The sequence below is a fragment of the Micromesistius poutassou genome, assembly GCF_964030765.1.
Source record: "Micromesistius poutassou genome assembly, contig: SCAFFOLD_2682, whole genome shotgun sequence".
Classification (NCBI taxonomy): Eukaryota; Metazoa; Chordata; class Actinopteri; order Gadiformes; family Gadidae; genus Micromesistius; species Micromesistius poutassou.
Window position 1 is genome coordinate 22,501 of NW_028178746.1, and position 21,876 is coordinate 44,376.

General features: G+C 44.6%; 3 protein-coding genes across 3 annotated transcripts in view; all 3 read left to right on the forward strand.

The window, feature by feature from the left end:
• The first annotated feature begins 6,149 nt into the window (after nt 1-6,149).
• On the forward strand, nt 6,150-7,140 carry LOC311373438 (uncharacterized protein). The gene is made up of 3 exons (XM_084490210.1): nt 6,150-6,273; nt 6,484-6,670; nt 7,005-7,140. Exons 1-3 carry the CDS (start codon nt 6,197-6,199, stop codon nt 7,092-7,094), a joined length of 354 nt encoding a protein of 117 aa, XP_084346336.1. The 5' UTR covers nt 6,150-6,196; the 3' UTR covers nt 7,095-7,140.
• A 370-nt stretch (nt 7,141-7,510) lies between these two features.
• On the forward strand, nt 7,511-15,060 carry LOC311373441 (cell division cycle protein 16 homolog; the record flags this gene model as incomplete). Its single annotated transcript, XM_084490212.1, has 18 exons — nt 7,511-7,657; nt 7,827-7,881; nt 8,427-8,524; nt 8,638-8,676; nt 8,797-8,937; nt 9,393-9,552; nt 10,150-10,244; nt 10,481-10,614; nt 10,909-10,988; nt 11,115-11,164; nt 11,577-11,650; nt 11,767-11,892; nt 12,648-12,800; nt 12,934-12,997; nt 13,076-13,137; nt 14,047-14,182; nt 14,471-14,561; nt 14,765-15,060. The coding sequence occupies exons 1-18, from the start codon at nt 7,610-7,612 to the stop codon at nt 15,058-15,060; spliced, it is 1,902 nt and encodes a 633-aa protein (XP_084346338.1). The 5' UTR covers nt 7,511-7,609.
• A 2,429-nt stretch (nt 15,061-17,489) lies between these two features.
• Nucleotides 17,490-21,876, forward strand: part of LOC311373437 (regulator of nonsense transcripts 3A-like) — a gene marked incomplete at its 3' end in the record, with an annotated part of 4,778 nt that continues 391 nt past the window's right edge. Inside the window, 10 exon segments of the mRNA XM_084490209.1 lie at nt 17,490-17,675; nt 18,142-18,248; nt 18,480-18,586; nt 18,941-19,039; nt 19,867-19,977; nt 20,096-20,151; nt 20,243-20,401; nt 20,494-20,627; nt 20,822-21,065; nt 21,067-21,144. Coding sequence (XP_084346335.1) covers nt 17,535-17,675; nt 18,142-18,248; nt 18,480-18,586; nt 18,941-19,039; nt 19,867-19,977; nt 20,096-20,151; nt 20,243-20,401; nt 20,494-20,627; nt 20,822-21,065; nt 21,067-21,144 — 1,236 coding nt within the window. The 5' untranslated portion in view covers nt 17,490-17,534.

The following is a 21,876-nucleotide window of genomic DNA, read 5'->3' on the forward strand; positions in this document are numbered from 1 at the left end:
AAGGAATTAAATGATTGACATCCTCGACAGCCACAGATACCTGATTTCGTAATTGTTTTTTGTAATAGCATTTGATTTACTGATTTCTGTTGTACGTAAAAATAATTTTAACAATATGACAAAAAACGCTCCTAAAATGAGCTGCCTACCCTAGCTTTAATTGTCTGTATCACTCGTCTCTATGGTTACGTAACCTCTCGACCATGGAGTGTTTCAGCATGCTGTGCACTGTGAGCCCCCCCCCCCCCCCCCCCCCTCACCCCCTCACCCCCCCAACCCATCTTCACAGGAACCACATGTTCTATTATTTATGCTCTTGTGCGGAGTACAAATATACCACAGATATATGCCTATATAGTTGAGCATTAAAAGCAGAAGAAGGAGCTGGGCAGAGGGTGGACTTCCTGAAGCAGACACTAACTGCCCTCAAAATAAAAGGCCCTTTTTAGGAGAGGGAAGCCTTTCAAAACGGCTATTACTGTGTACCGTAACATTTCAGCCACAGCGTTTATAGGGCTTGTGCGTCACAGCGTCACTGGTAGAAGCGTGGGAGCCTTGGAATGCAAGTTATATTGTTTGTTGTTGTTGTCGTTTTTTTTGGGCATTGTTTAGTAATTAAACGTGAAATTAATTCTCATTATAGAAAAAACATTGTTGGGTTTGAAACTTGCCGCAGCGTCACGGTATATTTACTTTGATTGAGAGGACCTTTAGTCCTCTCAATATGGCCAAGAATCGCTGAAAAAAACTCCCATGATGCTTTCTGATGTACAAGCCCTATAGTAGGGTTTCCCGTTTACAAACATGGGTGGCTGCGCGCAGCCAGGGGCAATAAACCGCTTTGTAGTCATCAACTACTGTGGTCACATCAGCGACTACAGCAGTGTTATCAGTGTATAAACGGTATTGTACTGCTTTTCTTCTTATTTAGCCTGATGATGTAATGGTGAATTGGTATTTCCAGAGGTGAATGAGTATGTTTGTCTTTCTTTGGCATATAACATAGCTAATGTTTTTTGTAGTGCCTTTCTAATCTCACTTACTCAAAGACTTTTTTTTAACTTGACTGCACAAATAAATTACAGAATTGTCCCTCTTGCTATTGTAAGAGAGCTTAGAAGGCTTGCTTTAGTTAACTGCATTACTAAAAACATTATGATTTATGAACTTGGCTTTCGTGGTTCAGTTATTCCTTATTCAACCAGCACGATACTTTTAAACAGTCAACTTAACTTAGCGTTACATTTTTTAAATGATTTTAACAATCAAAACAAAAAAAATTAACGCAAAATCCTGAAATTAACGATAATATTCCCAATGGGAGGGGATGGTACGGGAAAGGTTTGGCAGGTGGTGTCGTAACACCACCGATCGATAACAATCGATAAAATGAGTGGATATTGGATAGCCTATGTCAAAGTGGCCAACTGTTGTATGGCTCGATATAGGATAGTATTGCTTACACAGGACTGATATAAGAGCCTTGTGTATCTACTAAAGAAAATCTATAGAAAAGGGACACCGGAAGACAGAGACTTCTATATACAGGTGGAGCAGTTTGTAGTGGTGTAGCACATATCGTTTACTCATCATTTGTTGAGTGGAGTGTGACGGCATCAATCTTATTTATTTTTAAGTTTTACTACTATTTCATATTTATGTGGTTAATCTGTGTGTGTATGTGTGTGTGCGTGCGTGAGAGAGAGACACTGGGACATTGTTATCTCATCGCTATAAGTTACAATTAGGCATTACCCGTTTTCTATTTTTAGAATAGGTCATATTACCATCCCAATAGATGATCGCCAAGGATCAGTACAAGGCATTTTAAAAGGAAAGGAACGGAAAACCGTGCTCCCTCCACTGAACGTAACAACAGAACACACATCTCTGCAGCTGAAGCACTTCATCATTAAGGGAAACACCGTTGTTGAACCACTTTGTAATCACAGTAATTTGTGAGTGCATGTATGCGTGTGTAGATTGTGTGTGTGTAGATTTACGTGTGTGTGTGTGTGTGTGTGTGTGTGTGCGTGTGTGCGTGCGTGCGTGCGTGCGTGCGTGCGTGCGTGTGTGTACATACGTGCATGCGTGCGTGCGTGTGTGCGTGTGTGTGCATGTGTGCGTACATGCGTGCGTGCGTGTGTGTGTGTGCGTGTGTGTGTGTGCGTGCGTGTGTGTGTGTGTGCATGTGTGCGTGCGTACGTGTGTGTGTGTGTGTGTGTCCTGACTGTGGTGTTCCACCTCTAGCGGCGGTCCTGTGAGGCCTGTTACCGTAGCCACTTTCCATCACACAGACCAAAGAGGAAAAAAAAGAGTCAACATGGAGGCTAACCTTAGGGGAATGCAGCCGGTCCTCCTTCCCCGTCCCCTGGTGGAGAAGCGAGACCACAGCGCCACCGCTAGAGGAACGAGGCACAACAGGAGGAGGAAGGTTCAGGCCGGGCTGGCCCAGCCGGGAGCAATCGGGCTCCCTGTTTTTCTAGGGCCGTGACGGGACCGACTCATGGGAGATGCAGAGAATGAAAGAGCTTTTTTACAACCACGACAATACGCATGGAAAATGCTACGCTAATGTTCTACTGGTGTATGTGTGTGTCTGTGTGTGTGTGTGTGTGTGTGTGTGTGTGTGTGTGTGTGTGTGTGAGTGACAGAAATCAAGACGACAGATGAAAATACATTTTAAACAGGAATCTGTGTGTGTGTGTGTGTGTGTGTGTGTGTGTGTGTGTGTGTGTGTGTGTGTGTGTGTGTGTGTGTGTGTGTGTGTGTGTGTGATGGGCCAGAGGAAACTACGTAAGAAAAACACGCTAACGATACAATTCATGAGGTTTTCTCAGCCTAGTGTGTGCGTGTGACGATGTGTGTTGTGTTGTGTTGGGTTGGCTCATCTGACCTGGCTTTACTCGGGATCTCTCCCTCCTGCTCTCCGGCTCCAGGGACTCTGGAGCCAGGGACTCTTGTTCCCAGGCGTGACAAAGGGATTTCCAGGAGTGGGAGCTCTCTGGTGGCTTCTGGTGGCTTGAAGGCTTGAATACACCATCAACCTCCAGGAAACATTTATCTATATAAATTGCACCTCCATTTCATGTTCGTTCCGCTGTCTCCACCATCTGCAGACAATCTATTGTAAACACTCAAAGTTATCACTTCTCTTTTTTTTTCTCTCAATTCAAGTGTACAACATCATAGTGTCCATCATTTGTGTTAATCCATGGTTGTATTTCTGGCAAATAACCAAAATGTCATGTTTGCAATAAATTTGATTAAATAATCAGATTAAATGAGTTAATCAGAGAGGGAGAGAGAGAGAGAGAGAGCGAGAGAGAGATTGTCAAAGGGGGAGAGAGAGCGTATCCACCCATCAACCCAGCAATCTATTCATATTTTATTGCTCTCATGTCAGCCATCTCTCTCTCTCAACATGTCTCGTAAAAGCCACGTCACAAATGATACTGGTGGAGACATTTTACTGCCTGTAATCCATTCAGTGGATCCCTTCCAGCGCAGTACGATGTGACAGCGATAGGGGACGATAATTAACTGACCCTTTGGGTCGGTGGTGAGGGAGTTAAGACAAAATTGATAGATACACTGAGAATCAGCCCTGTAGACCCTGACCAAGAAAACGTGTACATTATCTGTACACGACTTGGATGGCTTACAGTGTTAGCTGGGAAGAGGACTTCAGTGTGATGAGTTGTGGGTCCTTTTCTTTATTTTTGCCATGTTGCAAAACAAAAAAACACAGCTCACTTGGAAAGACTGACAGAGAGATAAACACTTTTAACTAGAATGCTTTGAGTGAAGACCCATTTCCACACAGCAAAAAAGGTTTGCTGTGTGAACCTGAAACAAGAAGTAATCAAGGCTTTAAAATAAATAAACATATGTTCCCTTGAGGTTGTTCAATGCAAATAAACAAACAGCTGCAAGTCAATAATAGAGCCATATAGCAAAGGTAGCAACACAAACTCAAAGCTGGTTCTATGTCAAACCGTTAAAATGGCCTCATGACCTTTGACCTGGGATGTATATAAACTTGAATCGGCACTTAATGAATGAAAAAGGATTGATTGACTACTGAAAGCAACAGCAGATTAAATGTTGAAGGTCCAGAACAGTACTGAAGGGAATGAACACAATATGACAGTCAGAGTGCACTACATGTCCCTCTATTAGAGACTGATTGTTTTTTTAATTAAGCTAATTACTAATCTATTGACAACAGCTGCTATTGCTGCTGTAATTTCTGACCAATAGGGGCCAAAATGTATTAAAGAATTGGTCCATTCATGAAAAATTATGTTCTTAGAACAATGCATGGATCTTGTGCTAAGCTTGGACATCACTTATTATTCAATACATAAACAGAGACCCTTAGAGTGATTAAAGATATACAAATACTATTCACTCATTTTATTTCAAATGCTGGACACAAAAGTCCACACCAACCATTTACAAGTTCTTTATCAGAAATGTCTCTTAATTCAAGCTGTACGTAAAACAATGGGGTGGCAAATGGGTCTAAAATTGCCACACCTAGATGTGGTGACAAAAACGACTGCTGCAATGTTAGTTTCCAAGTAACTGTTACCAAGGCTGTTCACTATACACAGCAGTAAACAGCTTTAGCGTTGCCTGGTTGAATAGGATAGGATAGAATAGAGCAGAATTGTCATTGTCATATCAAGGCTAAAAATAAATCTGGATTATGTTTCCTCTTAAAGCAGAACCGATAAAATGTAATATATATATATAGGCCTATATACCGTACCGTTTTACAATTTAGGTCACCATATTTTCAGCATTGCTTCATTACAATAGGGACAGGAGATTAGAAAAAACAAAGCCATAACCATTCACGTCGACCATGCTTTCCGTCAACAACACTTGGCTGCTTCTGATTAAAAACCATTAAATTGTGGATTTTCAAAACATGAACCCCCCCTCTCCACGATGGCCTGTGGCTCCCCGGGAGGAACCTGTGGAGCAGGCGAACCGAGTCAAACTATTTCATTCAACTCGGCTCTCCGGGCCGCTGCTGTCATGGCAACCTGCCGATGGCTGGCTCAAAACAGGCTGCGGTCTTTTCCGTTGCATTCAACCTGCGGGCATGATCCGGGGGGAGGACGCCGCAAGAAGACCCACTGGAAGTCCAGCGACCAGCAGGGCCTGAAGGGGTTCCGATTGGTAAAGACGTTAGACGTTATAAAGACGAGGTAAAGACGTTATAGACATGAAACATGCCGTCGTAAATGTATATTTAAAAAAAAATACATGATTCTGGACCAAATCACATGACTCTCCGTCTAGGTATGCTTGGGGGGGAAAACATGAAGGCGAAGCCTGAATGCCTTGTGTGTCTTTCTACTTTATTTTTTTAACCCCGCTCCCATGCAGCAGGTCTAACGATGCCACACTGGGAATACCACGCACTGCTGCCCACTGGGAACCAGCGTCTCCAGGTACAATGGGACAAGGCGTCATATGAGATCCACAGGAGAAAGGTATGGCGATGTGCTATTTAAAACCGTTTACTGTGGGAATCCTCTTTTCCATTATTGTTGGTTGGTTGTATTTTACTTCATTAAGTGTAGGGACTAGGTCTATTGGCGAGAGGGTTCAACAACCAATCACGTTGTTCTGGGGTTGCATCCCCATCGTCTCAACCGCTCTGAGCATCCTTGACCAAGGCGTCTAAAACTGCCCCTACATGTCTAATACCGCTACTTCATATATATGGAATACATTCTATACCCAAGTTATTTTGGTTAAAAGTGTCTTCTAAATCCATAGTACAAGCATTAGGCATATTTTTTTAACTAGTAATAGACATATTAGTGGCATTTGCCACTAATGGCGTTTGCCTGTGTTTTTTTATGTTATGTAGGTTAAAACGACAAAAGCAACAATAAACACAACTGCCCCAAGGAGTCATGGACATCAGGCTCTCAAGTCGAAGAAACAGCAGGTCTTCCCCTCCTTACTTCCTGATATGGCCACAGGGTGGCAGTAAAGCTCTGGATGCACACAATAGACACCGCACACGGCGACAAGACACATGACTATAACAGGGCATTTCCATGCTTTTTCTTCTGCCCTTCCTTTCTTTGTTTCCTACATCGTATTAATGTGAACGTGTAACTTCAAGCTTGAAGAGGAGCTGGCGCTGAAGATTGAGAGGGACAACAGCATGCTGTTGGAGAAAATAGCTCACATCAAGCGGACAAATGGTCTCAAAGTCTATTCAGAATCGCCTGAACGGAAGAGGTTTGTTGAGGTTTTCAGTCAAAGCACACAGAAAATTAAAAAAAAAGTTTAAAAGGATGTGGTTTCTCTGGGAAGTGTTGAAAGCTCTCTATAGAAAGTTGCCCATTCTGATGTCAGTTTCACATTGTGGTCGGTTTCACAACTGATTCCACATCGTGTTCGCCAACCAAACACTTCCTACAACAGCCGATTGTTTCCGTTCATTCCAAGTATGAGCGGAGCGAGGCGGAAGGAGGAGCTGCTGCGGGTGAGCAGGGAGAACCAGGTGCTGCTGGTTCGTCTGGAGCAGTGCAGGTCCTTCTACAGCGTGAAGGCGTGGCACGACGAGTGGCTGAAGACACTCAAAGTGATGGAAAGCATCACACAGTATCCCCCAAGACACAGAACAGAGGTCAAGGTGAGGCTCTGGCTGCAATGATGTGCTTACCCAAATGATGACTGCTGTTTATCATATAGGTCTGACTCAATGCTGTATGTTTTTGAATCTGTATTTTATTAATCTGGCTTCAATGCTTTCCTTCTTTGCTATCATTTACATGATTGTCTTTTATTGTATTTGATTGAGTGTAGTTTTAATGTCTTCAAAATGTGACCCGATGGAAAGATATTGGAATGGCCTTTGTGTTTGAACAGTGATATATAAATAAAAGTTGGCTTGGCCTAGCCTTGTATTTGCCCATTAGGTGCCCGATGTGATGAGTGATATTTGGCAATTTGGTTGCAACTTTCAGCAGGAACTGGGCCAACGGGGCCTAGAGAAGTCCATCAAGAGACGCTCAGAGGAAAAGACCAAGGATGTTTCAATACCCCATGCTTCATGAGGGTCAACAGAGAGAATGGAGAAACAAAGTTCATCTGATTCAGAGGACTGCGGCGGCACTGAATCATCAAAAAATAACTGAACTTCCATTTCTGAATAATTGTATGTTAGTAACAGTACTTGTGTATTATAATTAAACATTATACTGTCACTTAAACCCACCACTTGGTCGAATTATGCTGTTATTAAAATATGGAATGTTAATAATCTATATGTTTAAATGTCATAAAACCTGTTTATTAAATGAATATGTTAGTTTGCAAGGTTTGTAGGACGTTGTAATATCCTCGAAACTTAAGTTAAAAATCAATATGGAATAAAGCGGAACTATGTCTCGGGTTCATGTTTCTTACAACAACATTCAGCAGCGCACCGATGCGGACCGAAGCAGAAGCCGCGGCAATGAGCATCCGCCGCTAGCCGCCAGCTAGCAACACCGCACATCTCCATCCATTCTTTTGGAGTATAACAATGAAACGTTTTTAACAGTGCCAGCGACAGCCACGACGTCTAAAAATGAACCTCGAAAGACTTCGAAAACGAGTGCGGCAGTACATTGACCAAGTAAGGAAAACGACATTTCAGAACGCAGTGAACGTTAGTGTGTGTGTGCGGCGGCTAGCCCGTTAGCGAGCCGTGCACAGCAGCACACCTCGTACTGTAATCATGTCGTCTGACTTGGAGAGTTTGTGTTGCATTAAAATACTCTTTCTCCTGTTTTCCTGTCTCGCAGCAACAGTATCAAAGTGCTCTGTTCTGGGCGGACAAAATAGCGTCTCTTTCAAACGGTGAGTGGCTGTCTGGTCTCAGCCTGCACACCGGACAGCCCCGTTCAAAGATAAACACTTCCCCCACGGATCATGATTTGATTTGATTTTTATTAGGTATTTTTATTAGGTATTTAAAAGTACTGAAACAACTTGAACAATGAGTATCAAATATAGACAATAATCCCAGAGGATAGCACTTAAAAGCATTGCTTAAAACACTTTATTTCCAAAGTGGTCCTCGATGGAAACAAACAATACATAAAAAAATTACACAAACAAATCGATAAAAAACAACAACATAAACCCACTAGTCCCCCTTTGCCACCCCACGCCCATGGTTCAAACTCCCTCCCTTCAAAGTGGGAGGGAGTTCATAGCTTCATGGTCGCTCTTGTTTTTTCTGACTTTTTCGTGTGGATTCGTCAATGTTCACGACATCACTTCAACATGGGTGTAAAGCTAACGTCGGCTGCCTGGTGGCACAATGCATAGCCAGACTGTGGCTGCAGAAGTTTCCCTAAACTCATTCAACCACCTGTTTGTTTTTTTTGTTTTTAATGCAGAGGACCCCCAAGATATCTACTGGCTCGCCCAGTGCCTTTATCTGACCTCTCAGTACCATAGAGCCTCTCATGCCCTGCGATCCAGGAAACTCGACAAGGCAAGTGTTTATTTAATACCCTTTCAGTCACGTGTTCTTCAATATCAGTGTGGTTTTACTAGTCGACTTTTGAAAATGAACTCGCTAAACTTTGTTTCCCTTCTTGCACACAGTTGTATGGAGCTTGTCAATATCTGGCCGCCAGGTGTCATGTGAGTCATTGCATTGGATTTGTGTTGTTGCTACAAGGACAACAAAACAAAAATGTACGGTACTTCTGAGAGGATATCGTGTTAATTATGGATTTGTGACTAAATGATCATTTCTTTCAGTATTCTGCCAAAGAGTTCCAGCAGGCGTTGGATGTCCTGGATATGGAGGAGCCGGCTAGTAAGAAGCTACTGGACAGGAGTATGAAGGATGAAAAGGGTGTAGCAGACTTGACTAAAGACTGGGGCATGTCCCCTGCCTCTGTAAGTCTTATCTAATAAGGTGGTGTACAGAATGCACTGTATGCAACGCGCATGTTGTTTTGTTCTTTCAATAGCATCATTGTCACTAGTCTTCACCTGATCCATACATTTCACCTTGGTTCAGTGCTGGCACCTAAAAAGCTCTTTTCCTGTCTTGAATATTTTTTTTATATTTGTTGTGAGTCGAGTGTAGAAAGAAAATAACTTTTGTACAACGCACTTTTTTTTTTTGTCTCTGCCAGGTTTTTGTAATAAATTAAATCCGAAGACAATAATACAGCACTCGTACTGTAGCTCTAATATGCACATTGCACAAGTTTACTTCCTCCCTTTTATTGATGACAATTTCTGGGTTTGCTTCTGATCTCTCTCATCCACCTTCAGAAACCACCAGCAAAGCACCCTTTCAGCTCTCCCCAACCAGCCGCTCACCTCACCCTCTTCCTCCCTTCTAGATCAGCAGCTCGATCTGCCTCCTGCGGGGGAAAATCTATGACGCCATGGACAACCGACCGCTGGCCACCTCCAGCTACAAAGAGGCCCTGAAGCTCGACGTCTACTGCTTTGAAGCCTTCGACCTTTTAACGTCCCACCACATGCTGACTGCACAGGAAGGTGGGTACAGGAGTTAACCCATGGTTTCCGACTGGGAAATAACCACTTCAACAAAAGAATGGATTCCGTAGCCAATTGAAGGAAAAAAAGTCACAAAGGACGGCCTTGAACAGAAGACCAGAAGACCACACTTTTGTAAAAAGTCTATCAACATGAAATCAAAGTTGTTACAGTAGGGTAGCTCTGTAGATCTAGCCTTCCAAATGTCAGTAGTTGGCTAAAGAGAATGCTGCTCTGACAACTCCATGTCAATTTGTTATTTTGTTTGGTCGTATAATTACTGTCCGGGCAAAATGTGTGTCTCGTTTGCAAAGAGGCGAAGACAGGAATGTTAACATGAAGAGCTTTTATTCTTTATTTTTATTCTATAATTTTTATTATTATTATTTTATTTAGTGCACCGTAAAAACCCCTGTGGCATATTTCACTTTTCCCATATTTGTACATGTGTGTGTATATGTATGTTTGTGCATATGAGTGTGTCTGTGTGTGCTATGTGTGTGGGGCTGCGTCTGTGTGTTTGGGTTCAATAAGAACACACATACTGTTTCAGCCCTGTTTGATTGAGGTTTCTCCCATTCCCGCCCCCCCCTACAGAAACCGACTTCCTGAACTCTCTTCCTCTGGGTCAACAGTGCACAGAGGAAGAGGAGGAGTTACTCCACTTCCTCTTCGAGATGAAATTGAAGAAGGTACTACAGACGCAATGTGTATAGTTTAAAAACATTATCTACCATGGTCCTTGAGCCTTGCACCTGTTTTGTTTTGACTGCACACATTTACTAAACTATACATTTAACTATGTTCTTCATTAAGTCAACAGAAAGCAAATAACCATGGCAACATCGGTTCTCAGGTTTATCATTATTATCTATTCTTTCCTAACATTGTTTTCTACCCCCTGTGTTTCTCTGCATATCTTCTGCAGTATAACAAGCCCAGAGATCTGGTGGTGCCAGAGATGGTTTATGGTCTCCAGGACAACTTGGATGTGGTGGTCTCGCTTGCTGAGAGACATTATTACAACTGTGATTTCAAGATGTGCTACAAACTTACGTCAATGTATGTATATCGTTTGTGTTTGATATTAAAAAAAAAACTTAATAGGGGGGAATGGGTTGAGGCAGCACTGACACAAACACCACTTCAGATGCCCACAATAATTCAATAATTGTAAATAATTGCGTTCCAGCTCTAGATTTGGGAATTCAAGGCAAAAGTTAAAACTATTCAACACCATAGTGTGAAGCAAGGGGGAAAAATGGACATAACCCATTGAATGTGCAGAAGACCTGTCCTACCTCCCCTCAATATGATCTGTTATTACATCCTCTTGCATGCTGTATTCCTCTCCAGGGTGATGGTGCAAGACCCGTTCCATGCCAACTGCTTACCTGTACACATAGGAACACTGGTGGAGCTCAGTAAAGCTAATGGTAAACTAACTACTGCTAAAGGAATATGTACTCCTTTAAGTTTGTAAATAAATTGCAAATATCCTGATATAATTTATGAAATGTGTGATTTATGACCTTATGCCCTCTCGCCTTCTTCATCCCCAGAGCTGTTCTTCCTCTCACACAAGCTCGTCGACCTGTATCCCAACAATCCGGTAAGTGTTGCCTAGGGTTCGACCGAGATGGATATTTTAGGGCCCATACCGATTTTTTTTTTCATCAGCCTTAGCGATGACCGATATGCCAAAACCGATTTTCTTGGGCCGATATTTGGAGCCGATACTGCTTTTGCTCACTCAATTTACATCATAAAAATGACACAATGATGATAGCAAATGTTACAAGTCTCAATTTAAAAAAAGGAACATTTATTGAACTGTCTGTAAATCATGCCGGGAAAAATATATTTATAAAAAAAAAAAAACTTAAAAAACGCAAATATGGGACGATATATCAGTCGATCACTAGTGTTGCCCCTTCATTACCGTCCAGACGTCCCCCACTTGCTCCCCTTTCACTCCCACTGTTTCCTGACCTGATCAAACGCGCCCCGTTCTCCCCACCCAGGTGTCCTGGTTCGCGGTGGGCTGCTACTATCTGATGGTGGGCCACAAGAACGAACACGCGCGGCGATACCTGAGGCAAGCCGCCGCCGCCGCCGTCGATCCCCGTGAAAGGACCCCAGTGGGCCACCGTTCAGACCGTACCGGGCTGCGCCTTTCCCACGCTCGTTTAACTCGTCTCCTTCGTCCCACAGCAAAGCCACGACTCTAGAGCGGACGTACGGGCCGGCGTGGATAGCCTACGGCCATTCGTTTGCCGTGGAGAGCGAACACGACCAGGCCATGGCGGCCTACTTCACCGCCGCCCAGCTGATGAAAGGGTAGGCAGCCCACGTGTCGCCGATGCAGTAGGGCTGGGCGATTAATCGAAGTTTGATCGCGATTTCGATTTCAGAGTGAAACGATCACCAAACGAATATAATCGAGTTGAAACTATTTAATAATTTCTTTTCTTTTTTTTATATATAGAAATTGCAGAACAGCTGGATTCATATCTGGACATTATTTTCTATTTGATCATTTTGTGTATATTTTTAAATTGGAAATTTCAAAGTTCTCATTTACAAAGTGTTTTTTTTTTTGGAGAGAAATTATGAATAAATGCATCATGTTTTCAAACTCAAAAATAATCGTTTGAATAATCGAGATTTCGATATTGACCAACATAATCGTGATTATGATTTTTTTCCATAATCGAGCAGCCCTACGATGTAGTGTGTTACTTTATTTTGCCCGTGATAAAGGAGACTACGGGCTGGGTAAGAAGTCGGTGTTATCATTTGTAGTCTCATCGAGTGGTATTGTCAAGGAATGATATTGACAATGGTGTAGTGAATTCAAAAATATGCATCAAGACATGGCTATGTAAACGGCAGAAAGACTGACCATTCATATCAATGTAGCAGCCCTCCTTTTGACTTTTTTTTTTTTATGGTATTTTGAATCATGTTGGGATTATTTCTTAAATTCTTGACAACGTGCCTTTGTGATAAGGCATTGATCCACGTCGTCCAGCTCTCACACAAACTGCATTCTGCACTCCCCGCTGTCGCTCACCTGTCGTGTCTGACCCAAGGTGCCACCTGCCCATGCTCTACATCGGCCTAGAGTACGGCCTGACCAACAACTCCAAGTTAGCCGAGCGCTTCTTCAGCCAGGCCCTGAGCATCGCTCCCGAAGACCCCTTTGTCATGCACGAAGTCGCTGTGGTCGCCTTTCAGAATGGAGAGTGAGTCACGTTCATCTCGCTACTCACACTCACACTCTTAACGCCACGCATGCATGTACACGGATGTGCTCATCCTCTTAACACTATATATATTGTGATCAGCGAGTTTTATTCTTCATCTGCTTTTTTTCAGCTGGAAGACGGCAGAGAAATTGTTCCTTGATGCAATGGAAAAGATCAAAGCCATTGGAAATGAGGTAGGTGCTTACATCAGCGGAAAATAATTATGTCTCTATGTCATTATAGCGCGTGCTCATTTGGTTGTGTGATTTCAGGTTACAGTGGACAAATGGGAGCCGTTGTTGAACAACTTGGGTCATGTTTGTCGAAAACTGAAGTAAGTGATGTGCCCCTGTTATGAAATCCAAATCGGATCAACACTCTTCTACTGTTTATCTCCTAGTGAATGTTAATGTGGAAAGGCGGGGCTCTTTGTGGAGGTGAGAGAATACTAATCAATGGAAGAGACACTCATTTTATCCTGAGTGGATCCTCAATGGGAAAGCCTTAGCGGTAGTGTGCACCCTGTTCTTCCCTTGCGTGCATTCGCTGAACTACCCAGAGACGTGTGTCCACTTGTTCAACCCCAGTCCTGTTGCGTAATCTGGGCACTCATTGAGAATGTATGCCAAGATACGTGAATGAATTATGCATGGCCACTCAGCATATTTTAAAAGCTGCGTGCAGAATTGGCGTGCGCGCAGTTACATGCTGTTGTCTTGTGTGGTGAATTGGCTTATGTAAAAGTGTTTTGTCTCTAAGCAATGTTAAACCGTATGTGGATTATTGTGTACAGTTACAGTTGTTTTCATTATCATTTTACACCACTCTCACTCAAGAGAGAACTCGCCTCGAGTGAGTGTGGTGATGGCTGGTTTAACCTGTGCCCACCGATGACTCAATGTGCAACCGTCCATCATCCACACACACTCTCCCACGTACCCAGCACCAAATTGAGGCTGGGGAGAATCCCCAGCAGGAGCCTACTTCCTGTTTTTCCACTTTTTACTGCGGCCATCAATATCCAAAACGTGTCTAGAAAATCAAAACCATGCACCCTCGAACCAGGGATTGTTAACCACCTGTTAATGGTTTTGGTCTGGCGTTTCAAAAAAAGTGATTAGTAAAGGCCATGAACTCGCATCGGTGGCTGCAGTGGGAAGGTAACACTGTGCACAGGTACTACAAGTTGACTTATGTCATGTGTTCGCGCCTTGTACTGAGCTGGTGGCGTTTGTCCCTGCAGGAAGTACGAGTCGGCCCTGGAGTATCACCGGCAGGCCCTGGTGCTCATCCCCCAGCACGCCTCCACCTACACCGCCATCGGCTACGTCCACAGCCTCATGGGTGACTTTGAGAGCGCCATCGACTACTTCCACACGGTGAGCCGCCCTTGTGCACCTCTCCCATGGTTCAGGTCCAGGGCCTCACACACATCCCTGGAGAGAGAGTACCACGTAGTTTGTTCACTCATTATTTCCAACATGCATAACTGAGGACTTTACTCGTGAGATCATTATTTTTAATGATCAGTCTTTCAATGACTATTCTCTCCAGTTTCCGGAAGACGATTTTACGTGGGATGAGGAGTTGAGTTAACAAAGCGCTGTACCCTTTCTTTTTTTTTTCTTTTCTTTTTTCTCACTAACTTGCAATTACCGTTCTGCCAGGCACTGGGACTGAAAAGGGACGACACGTTCTCCGTGACGATGCTCGGCCACTGCATCGAGATGTACATCGGGGAAACGGACGCCTATATAGGTAAAGGGCAAACACAAAAAAAACACACGTGTCAAAACAAAAACAGCAACGAGTCGTTGTCGTAAAATAAACGTCACCAAACGTCTGCCCCCCCCTCCTCCCCTCCCCCCTCCCCTCCCCCCCTCCCCCCTCTCCTCCTCCTCCTCCTCCCCTCCCCCCTCCCCTCTCCTCCCCCCCCTCCCCATCCCCTCCCACCGCCTCAGGCACTGACATCAAGGACAAGGCGCGCAGCAGCCTCAACACGCCGGCGCTGGTCAAGGTGCTGAACGCGTCGCCGGAGCCCGGCGAGCCGGCGCCGGCCTCGCTCATGGACGACAGCGACGTCATGTCGCTGGAGACGCCCGGCCAGGAGAAGGCGGCCGGGGGCCCCGGGACGCCCGGGGCCCCCGGCACGCCCGAGACGCCGCTGCGCCGCTGCCTGGCGCTGGAGTGCGAGGGGTACGAGGGGCAGGAGAGCGACATGATGCTGGAGACCTCCATGTCGGACGCCAGCGCGTGAGCCGGGCTCGGGGGGCTCCCTCCCTCGGGCGGCGGTGGGCGGTGGAGGCGGGCGGCGGGCGTTGATCATGAATTTGAATTTTCACAACCCCACCGCCCAGAGACTAATGAACACTTTGGTGTCCGTCCTCTATGCCAGAGTTATTGAGACACTCCTCCCGCCACCTTTCCTTTTGTGCGTTCGATAATGAAAACGACTAAAAACTACAACAACAAAACAACACAGTACTTGACGTTGTGAACGCTGTAAAACGGAAGAGCAACGCATTTCATCCTCTTTTTTTTTTTTTTTTTAACAAGTGTGATTTGAAGGGTGGTGGTGGGGGGGGGGGGGGGGGGGGAGGAGGAGGAGGAGAGGGGGTGTGTAACTTGTGCCTTGGTACAGCGGCGAGGGCTCTCACTATTGGACCCAGAGGTAAGCCGGGGCGGGAGTCGCTGGGCGGAGCCACCAACATCTCCGAAGACGTGGGGTTGAAGCACTCCCGTGACTCACCTCAACGAAGAGCCTTTCACTGGCCGCGGCGGGGTACTTCCTGTCGCTAACCTGGGGATTTTTACCCCTTGAATAAACGGAACAGGTTGAAAGCAAGCAGCTTCTGTGAATGTGGAATGGTGGTAATGCCTGGCGTCGAAAACAATGGGTACTCTTAGGCCTTGTGTCTTTTGAGGTGTGTGTATGAGTTTGAAGCGTGCTTGTTCGCAAAATAAAACTTGCTGTACATGTTTACTTAATTGTATTAACTAACTTCATGAATGCACACTATCTGGATACCTTTCAGTTATAGTTACTTACAGTTGTGCAGGTGTAGGTTTACAAGTGAAGTCGTTTTTGCAACTTTATAGTGTGCATGCAATGTCAACGGCCATGATGTGGGGCGCTATTAGGCGTTTTTTAATCACAAAATACTCGACCGCTGTGTGAATAATAGTAATAGTGAATAATAGTAGGTAGACTCGCCAGTAGGCCTACTGCTCAGTGCCCACACCACCATCTGGAGGCGAAGAGAGGTAGTGTTCTGGTCCTCAGATGAACGCAGATCTATTCCCTCTGGGTCAGGGAAGAGATGCTTTTTGATTTTGATTGACTCAAATCATCTCGCGTCTTGTCATTTTTGTTGCATGTCGAGCTACCAGTTTTTCCGTGTCCCCAGTGGTGAGTTAGCCCGACACGATCAGATGAAATGGGCTGTACTCCTTCCAAGTCAGTGGGCACTTACAACCAAGACGCGGTGTATGGGGACATGGACACCTGCTCCACCGTCGCTCCGAGCCTGAAAAGCTCCGTGTCGACCGCGGACAGACCCTCACCCTCCGTCTGTGTGGAAACCAGCAGTGGGAAGCAGACTTTTCTTAACGGTATTCCACCATTATTAGTTTAATACTTTTTATTTTTTAACTCGGTGCTTTTCTATAAAGGATGCGATGATTTGTTGAGTGTTTACCCGTCATTTTTCGCAGTTCCCGGCCGTGATATCCACGGTCGTTCGGTCAGCCAGCCGTCGTCGTCGAGCCCCGAGGCGTGGAGCACTTTGAGCACCGCAGCTTCTTCAAGTCGTTTCAGTCTAAAACCAAAAAGCACGGACGCTGACTACCACCATGAGGACACCATCCCCCCCCCGACCCCGACCCCGACCCGCAGCCTGTAGCATGAGGACCCCGTCCCCCCCGACTCTCCTCTTCGGCGGCGACCTGTAGCATGAGGACCCTGTCACCCCGACCTCTCTCCAGCCTGTACCGTGAGGACCCTGTCACCCCGACCCCTCTCCAGCCTGTACCGTGAGGACCCTGTCACCCCGACCCCTCTCCAGCCTGTAGCATGAGGATCCTGTCACCCCGACCCATCCCCAGCCTGTAGCATGAGGACCCTGTCACCCCGACCCCTCTCCAGCCTGTAGCATGAGGACCCTGTCACCCCGACCCCGACCCCTCTCCAGCCTGTACCGTGAGGACACCGACCCCGACCCCTCTCCACCTGTAGCAAGAGGGGGGCAGCCCTCTAGACCTCCAGGCCTACTGTTTTTGAATTGTTGAATGCTTCTTGCTGTCACTGTTTTTTTAAACGTTTAGTTGGTTGTCCCTTTGTTTTATTAGACCAAAGAGCATTCCCTTTGTTGGATGATGATGTGTGTTCATAAAAAAGTTGTGAATATGTCAATGTTTGTGTACTGATTTCGGCTGTTAATTCACTGAAGGGTGAATTAATCGCCAAACAATCTCTGCAAAAATCCATCGTTTGAATTTTTCTACGTGCTTTGTAGGACCAGTGTTTATTGTATTTTTTTTTTTTTGTTATATTGTTTATTTGTCCACCGTGTTCTTGAGTTTCCTTGGCAACCTTTTTCAAAGACGTCAACATGAACGGCGTGTTGCTTTTCGTATCAATTTAGATATGAGCGCAGAATCCTCGCGAGATAATGTGTACTAAACTCTCGCGAGCGTAAGGACGACTCAGAAGCGAGAAGGAGATGTGGAGAAATGAGGTCTGAAAAGGACCCAATGCCGGCATGCAGAGAGAAAAGCGTCGTTGAAATACAGTTCAGAGACATCCAAAGAGACCAAGAGGGTAACCTGGGCCTTTCGAAGCAGAAGGAAGAGAAGAAGGAGATATTTACCAAGGTAAGTGCGTAGTGGCGCGTTGTTTACGTTGTGCGTACTGCAGCCATGGTGGAGGGTCCGATCAGCACCAAGGACAGCTACAGCAGGAATATCCCCATGACGTTACTAATCTGTCTTTTTTTTTTTGTCCCAGGTCAACGGTTGTATAATAGCTTACTTTAATGTTTTCTCTTTCTTTTAAAACAGTCGCCATACGCAGTGCTTTTAAAGAAAGGATTGCAATGAACAACATCACGTCCTTGAATAATCTGCTGGGGCTTTACATAACAAACGTAGCCCGTCACGTTAGATTTAGTTTCTGCTTCTGTACTGCAGTGTGTGGCTGTTAGATCCATGATGGACAAGCTAGAAGACCAATACCATATACGGATACTGTTACACAGCTTGAATCTACTATGATGACCATTGGAATGGTCCTTCTAGCAATTGCAAATGTGAAAAAAAACACCCAAATGTACCTGTACAGGTGGTCATTCGAAGGCTTCCACCCAGCCTGTCAAAGGAACAGCTGGAGGAACAGCTGAGCCCACTTCCATCCTTCGATTATTTTGAGTTCTTCCCAGCTGACCAGAGGTAGGCCTATAAATGATACTAATTTAATACATATATTACATTTTTAACAGTAGCTATTAAGGCCTTTGTGTCTACTTACTTACAAGTGTCCATAAAAGCACAGCTTGGTCAAGATGCCGTGTGTCAACGTCCATTGATTAGACATGCATGCTAACACTGTTTAAAACAATTCTGAAATATGATTGGCTGATGAAGGCGTTTCGATCTCTCTCTTCCTCCCGTTCTATTCAGCCTACACCCTCACCTGTTCTCCAGGGCATATATCAACTTCAAAACCAATGAAGATATCCTTCTCTTCCGGGACCGCTTTGATGGTTATGTTTTTATTGACAACAAAGGTAATCACGAAGGAAAAATAGAAACAGATCAACTTAAACTATAACGTTTAAGGAGCACTATATATTACTCATCATTATTTAAGTATATTGTTATTCCTACTATCATGCACCGCATGTAGAGCAACTTCTCTCCAGGACGCAGCAGAAATAACAAATTAAGTTCCCAGTTTGTAGTTAAACAGACATTGACATTTAATAGTTTATGAATGAACGTCTGTATGTGGCTGCCTTTGTTTGTCCGTGATTGTATCTTCCATTTCATGGACACAGGTGTGTATGGATATAGTCACAACGTCCGTTACCCTGGTGACTGTTTCAATACAAACCTTGATCCCATGTTCAATATTGACCCAGGCCAGGAGTACGCCGCTGTGGTAGAGTTTGCCCCCTTCCAGAAAATCTCCAAAAAGAAGCTCAAGAAGAAAGATGCCAAAGCCGGTAGCATCGAAGAAGGTACAGCGCTGCCATGTTTGAAAATACTTCATTAGATTAACGATCAACATAAATGCAAGATTATATCCATAATGGATAGGTTGATTATTTATTGCCTACTCAGGCGTGGTCTAGAGTAGTAGAGTTACAGAAATACAGACAAAATAAACTAAAATAAGAATTCAGTTGAATCATTTTTATTAGTAAGTTCCCATGATTACAGTGGCTACTTATCTCCTGATTATGCACAGTTTATGTAATTCAATATATTACATGAATTATATTGTGTGGTATATAACATACTGATACTAAGTAATATGATACATACTAAGTAATATGTAATATGATAATATTATACGATTTTGAGTGTCTCACAGTTTTCCCATCAGTCTTGGATTATGGAGATGTGGTTTATATACATGTTTCTGCTTCCACTCTTAAACACTCAGATTCTATGTATAATTTTACCCTCAGCTTTATCCCCAGTAATAGTTAATCACCATTGTGTTCTGTACAACAATGTTGGATGGTCCTCTTTGGCAGAGATGCGAGATGCAAGGGTATCTGTTTCTAAATAAAGACATTGTTGGAGATCTTCCACCTTTTATCCCTTCATCATAGGACTGCCTAGCAGTGGCACGTCTTACAATGTACTTTAAATAACCAACCATTTCACCACAGTCTGCAGTTGCTTTTAATTGTTTAATAGTATAATTGTCCTTTGTGTAGTCATTGTGTGCGGTATATTTCCGGCATCATTGTGATGAGAGATTGCTCCCAGTGATCTATCGAGGTGAAATTACGATTGAATTAATGAGCGCTCTTTCTTGGATGTGTCACTCTCCCAGACCCGGAATACAAGCGCTTCCTGGAGAACTACTCCTGCGATGAGGAGAAGTCCATGGCCAACCCAGAGACTCTGCTGGGGGAGATAGAAGCCAAGACCAGGGAGCTCATAGGTACGCCAGCACCCTTATTAGAGACACTGAGTATGATGCTCTATTTTCATCAGTTCCTTTGACTTTCATATCTAGCTCCAGGCTGAAGTGTGTTCACTTGCCCATCATCTGTTTTCAGCCAAAAGAACGACGCCACTGTTGGAATACATCAAGAACAAGAAAATAGAGAAACAGGTTGGTGAAAATAGAGAAAAATAAGGATAAAATACATTCAGAATTTGAACCTGCTGCTGAAAAGGGGCAATTTCTTTTGTCCTTCTCCCAGAGGATAAGAGAGGAAAAACGAGAGGAGAGGAGGAGACGAGAGCTCGAAAAAAAACGACAGAGGGAGGAGGAGAAGAGGAAGAGAAGAGAGGAGGAGAGACGCAAACGCAGGGAGGCGGAGAAGCAGAAGAAGTTGTCGGAGAAGGAGGTCAAAATAAAGGTGACACCTTGAACTCCTCGTCTCTTGATTCTATTTGCAACAAAAAAAAAAAACAACATTCAACATTTTGCCTTCACGTCTTCCTGCTTCAGCTCCTGAAGAAAAGTGACATGGATGACGAGGTGGACTCCGACCGTCTGAAGGACAAAGGCGAAGTCGCTGAGACCGACAGGAGCAAATGGGAGAAACCAGTGGGACAGATGAAGCCGGCGGAACCGAAGGAAAGGTTAGGATGGTGGTCAAACACTGGACTCCATCTCACGAGCTCTGCTGCTAGGATATAGGAGGGTTGCGCTAAGAAAGATACGATTATGGATTGGTCAGTCCCATCGTCAAATCGACCATACAAACATCCCTGTTCGTTTTTTTTCTTCCGTTTTTCATTTGTGTTTCCTGACTCCTCTTTGGGTTTGACACCAGGGCTCCGCCGGAGAGCGACAAGGAGCAGAGAGACCTTCTGCAGCAGCAGCAGCAGCAGCACGGCCGCCGGCAGCGGGACAAGGAGCACCGGGCCAAAGACGAGGAGCGCAAGCGCCAGCGGCACCACTACGACTTTGACAAGTTCATGCGGCGGAAAGACGAAACCAAGTGGGGCAAGGGCTACTGCCAGGACCGGGCCAAGAAGGAGGGCCACCACCACGGCTTCTCCTACTGCCCCGACGGAGGGGGACAAGCTGGGCAAGGAGGACAGGGAGGACCCGGCCAGCAGGAAGGACCGCCTTCGTAACAAGGTGAGCGAGAAGGTGAGCATGAGCTGGAAGGGGGGGGGGCGGGGGAGAGCATATTTCAATGTCTTGTTCTTGTTGTTCTTCTACTTATTGATCTCCTTTAGGGTGAATACCTGGAGGAGGCCATGAAACCCCCCCTTTTTTTTCCCCCTATTCTTTGCTTATATTCTATATCGATGTAGAATTTGAAATTGAAAATTGCAGTAGATCTTGAATAGTGTGATGTAGAAACGTGAACCAGGTCAACTTTTGTAATTCATCCTGCTAAAAAATGTATATCTCTCGATAATGTGTTTTCCTATTTGCACAGCCTTTATTGTTTCTAAATCTAGTAGTGTTATATATATATAGAGTTAACCAAAGCTAACCGTGACCCATTGTGAACTACCATTTACTGAACTGTCTTTCTTTTTAGAATCATACCGGTGATCGGACGCTGACCTCTCCTCAACTAATGATTGTCCTGTGACTCTGTGAGCAAGGCATGAAGGCAACCCTCTGCACCCATTGCCTTCGTGCCTTGGTTGCTCTCTGTACTGGATGTTGACTTCTGCACTTAAACATTTAGAAAATGTTCCCAACTCTCTACTCATCGGAAAAAAAACAATCGATACACATCATTACAAAGTTGCCCCATTCCAGAACTTGGAATGGTTTATAGTGTGTCCCCATTAAAACTGCTTCATTCAGTTAAAAACCTAACACATTTATTGGCAGCTTCATTTAATTTCTCCTTTTATTAAAAAA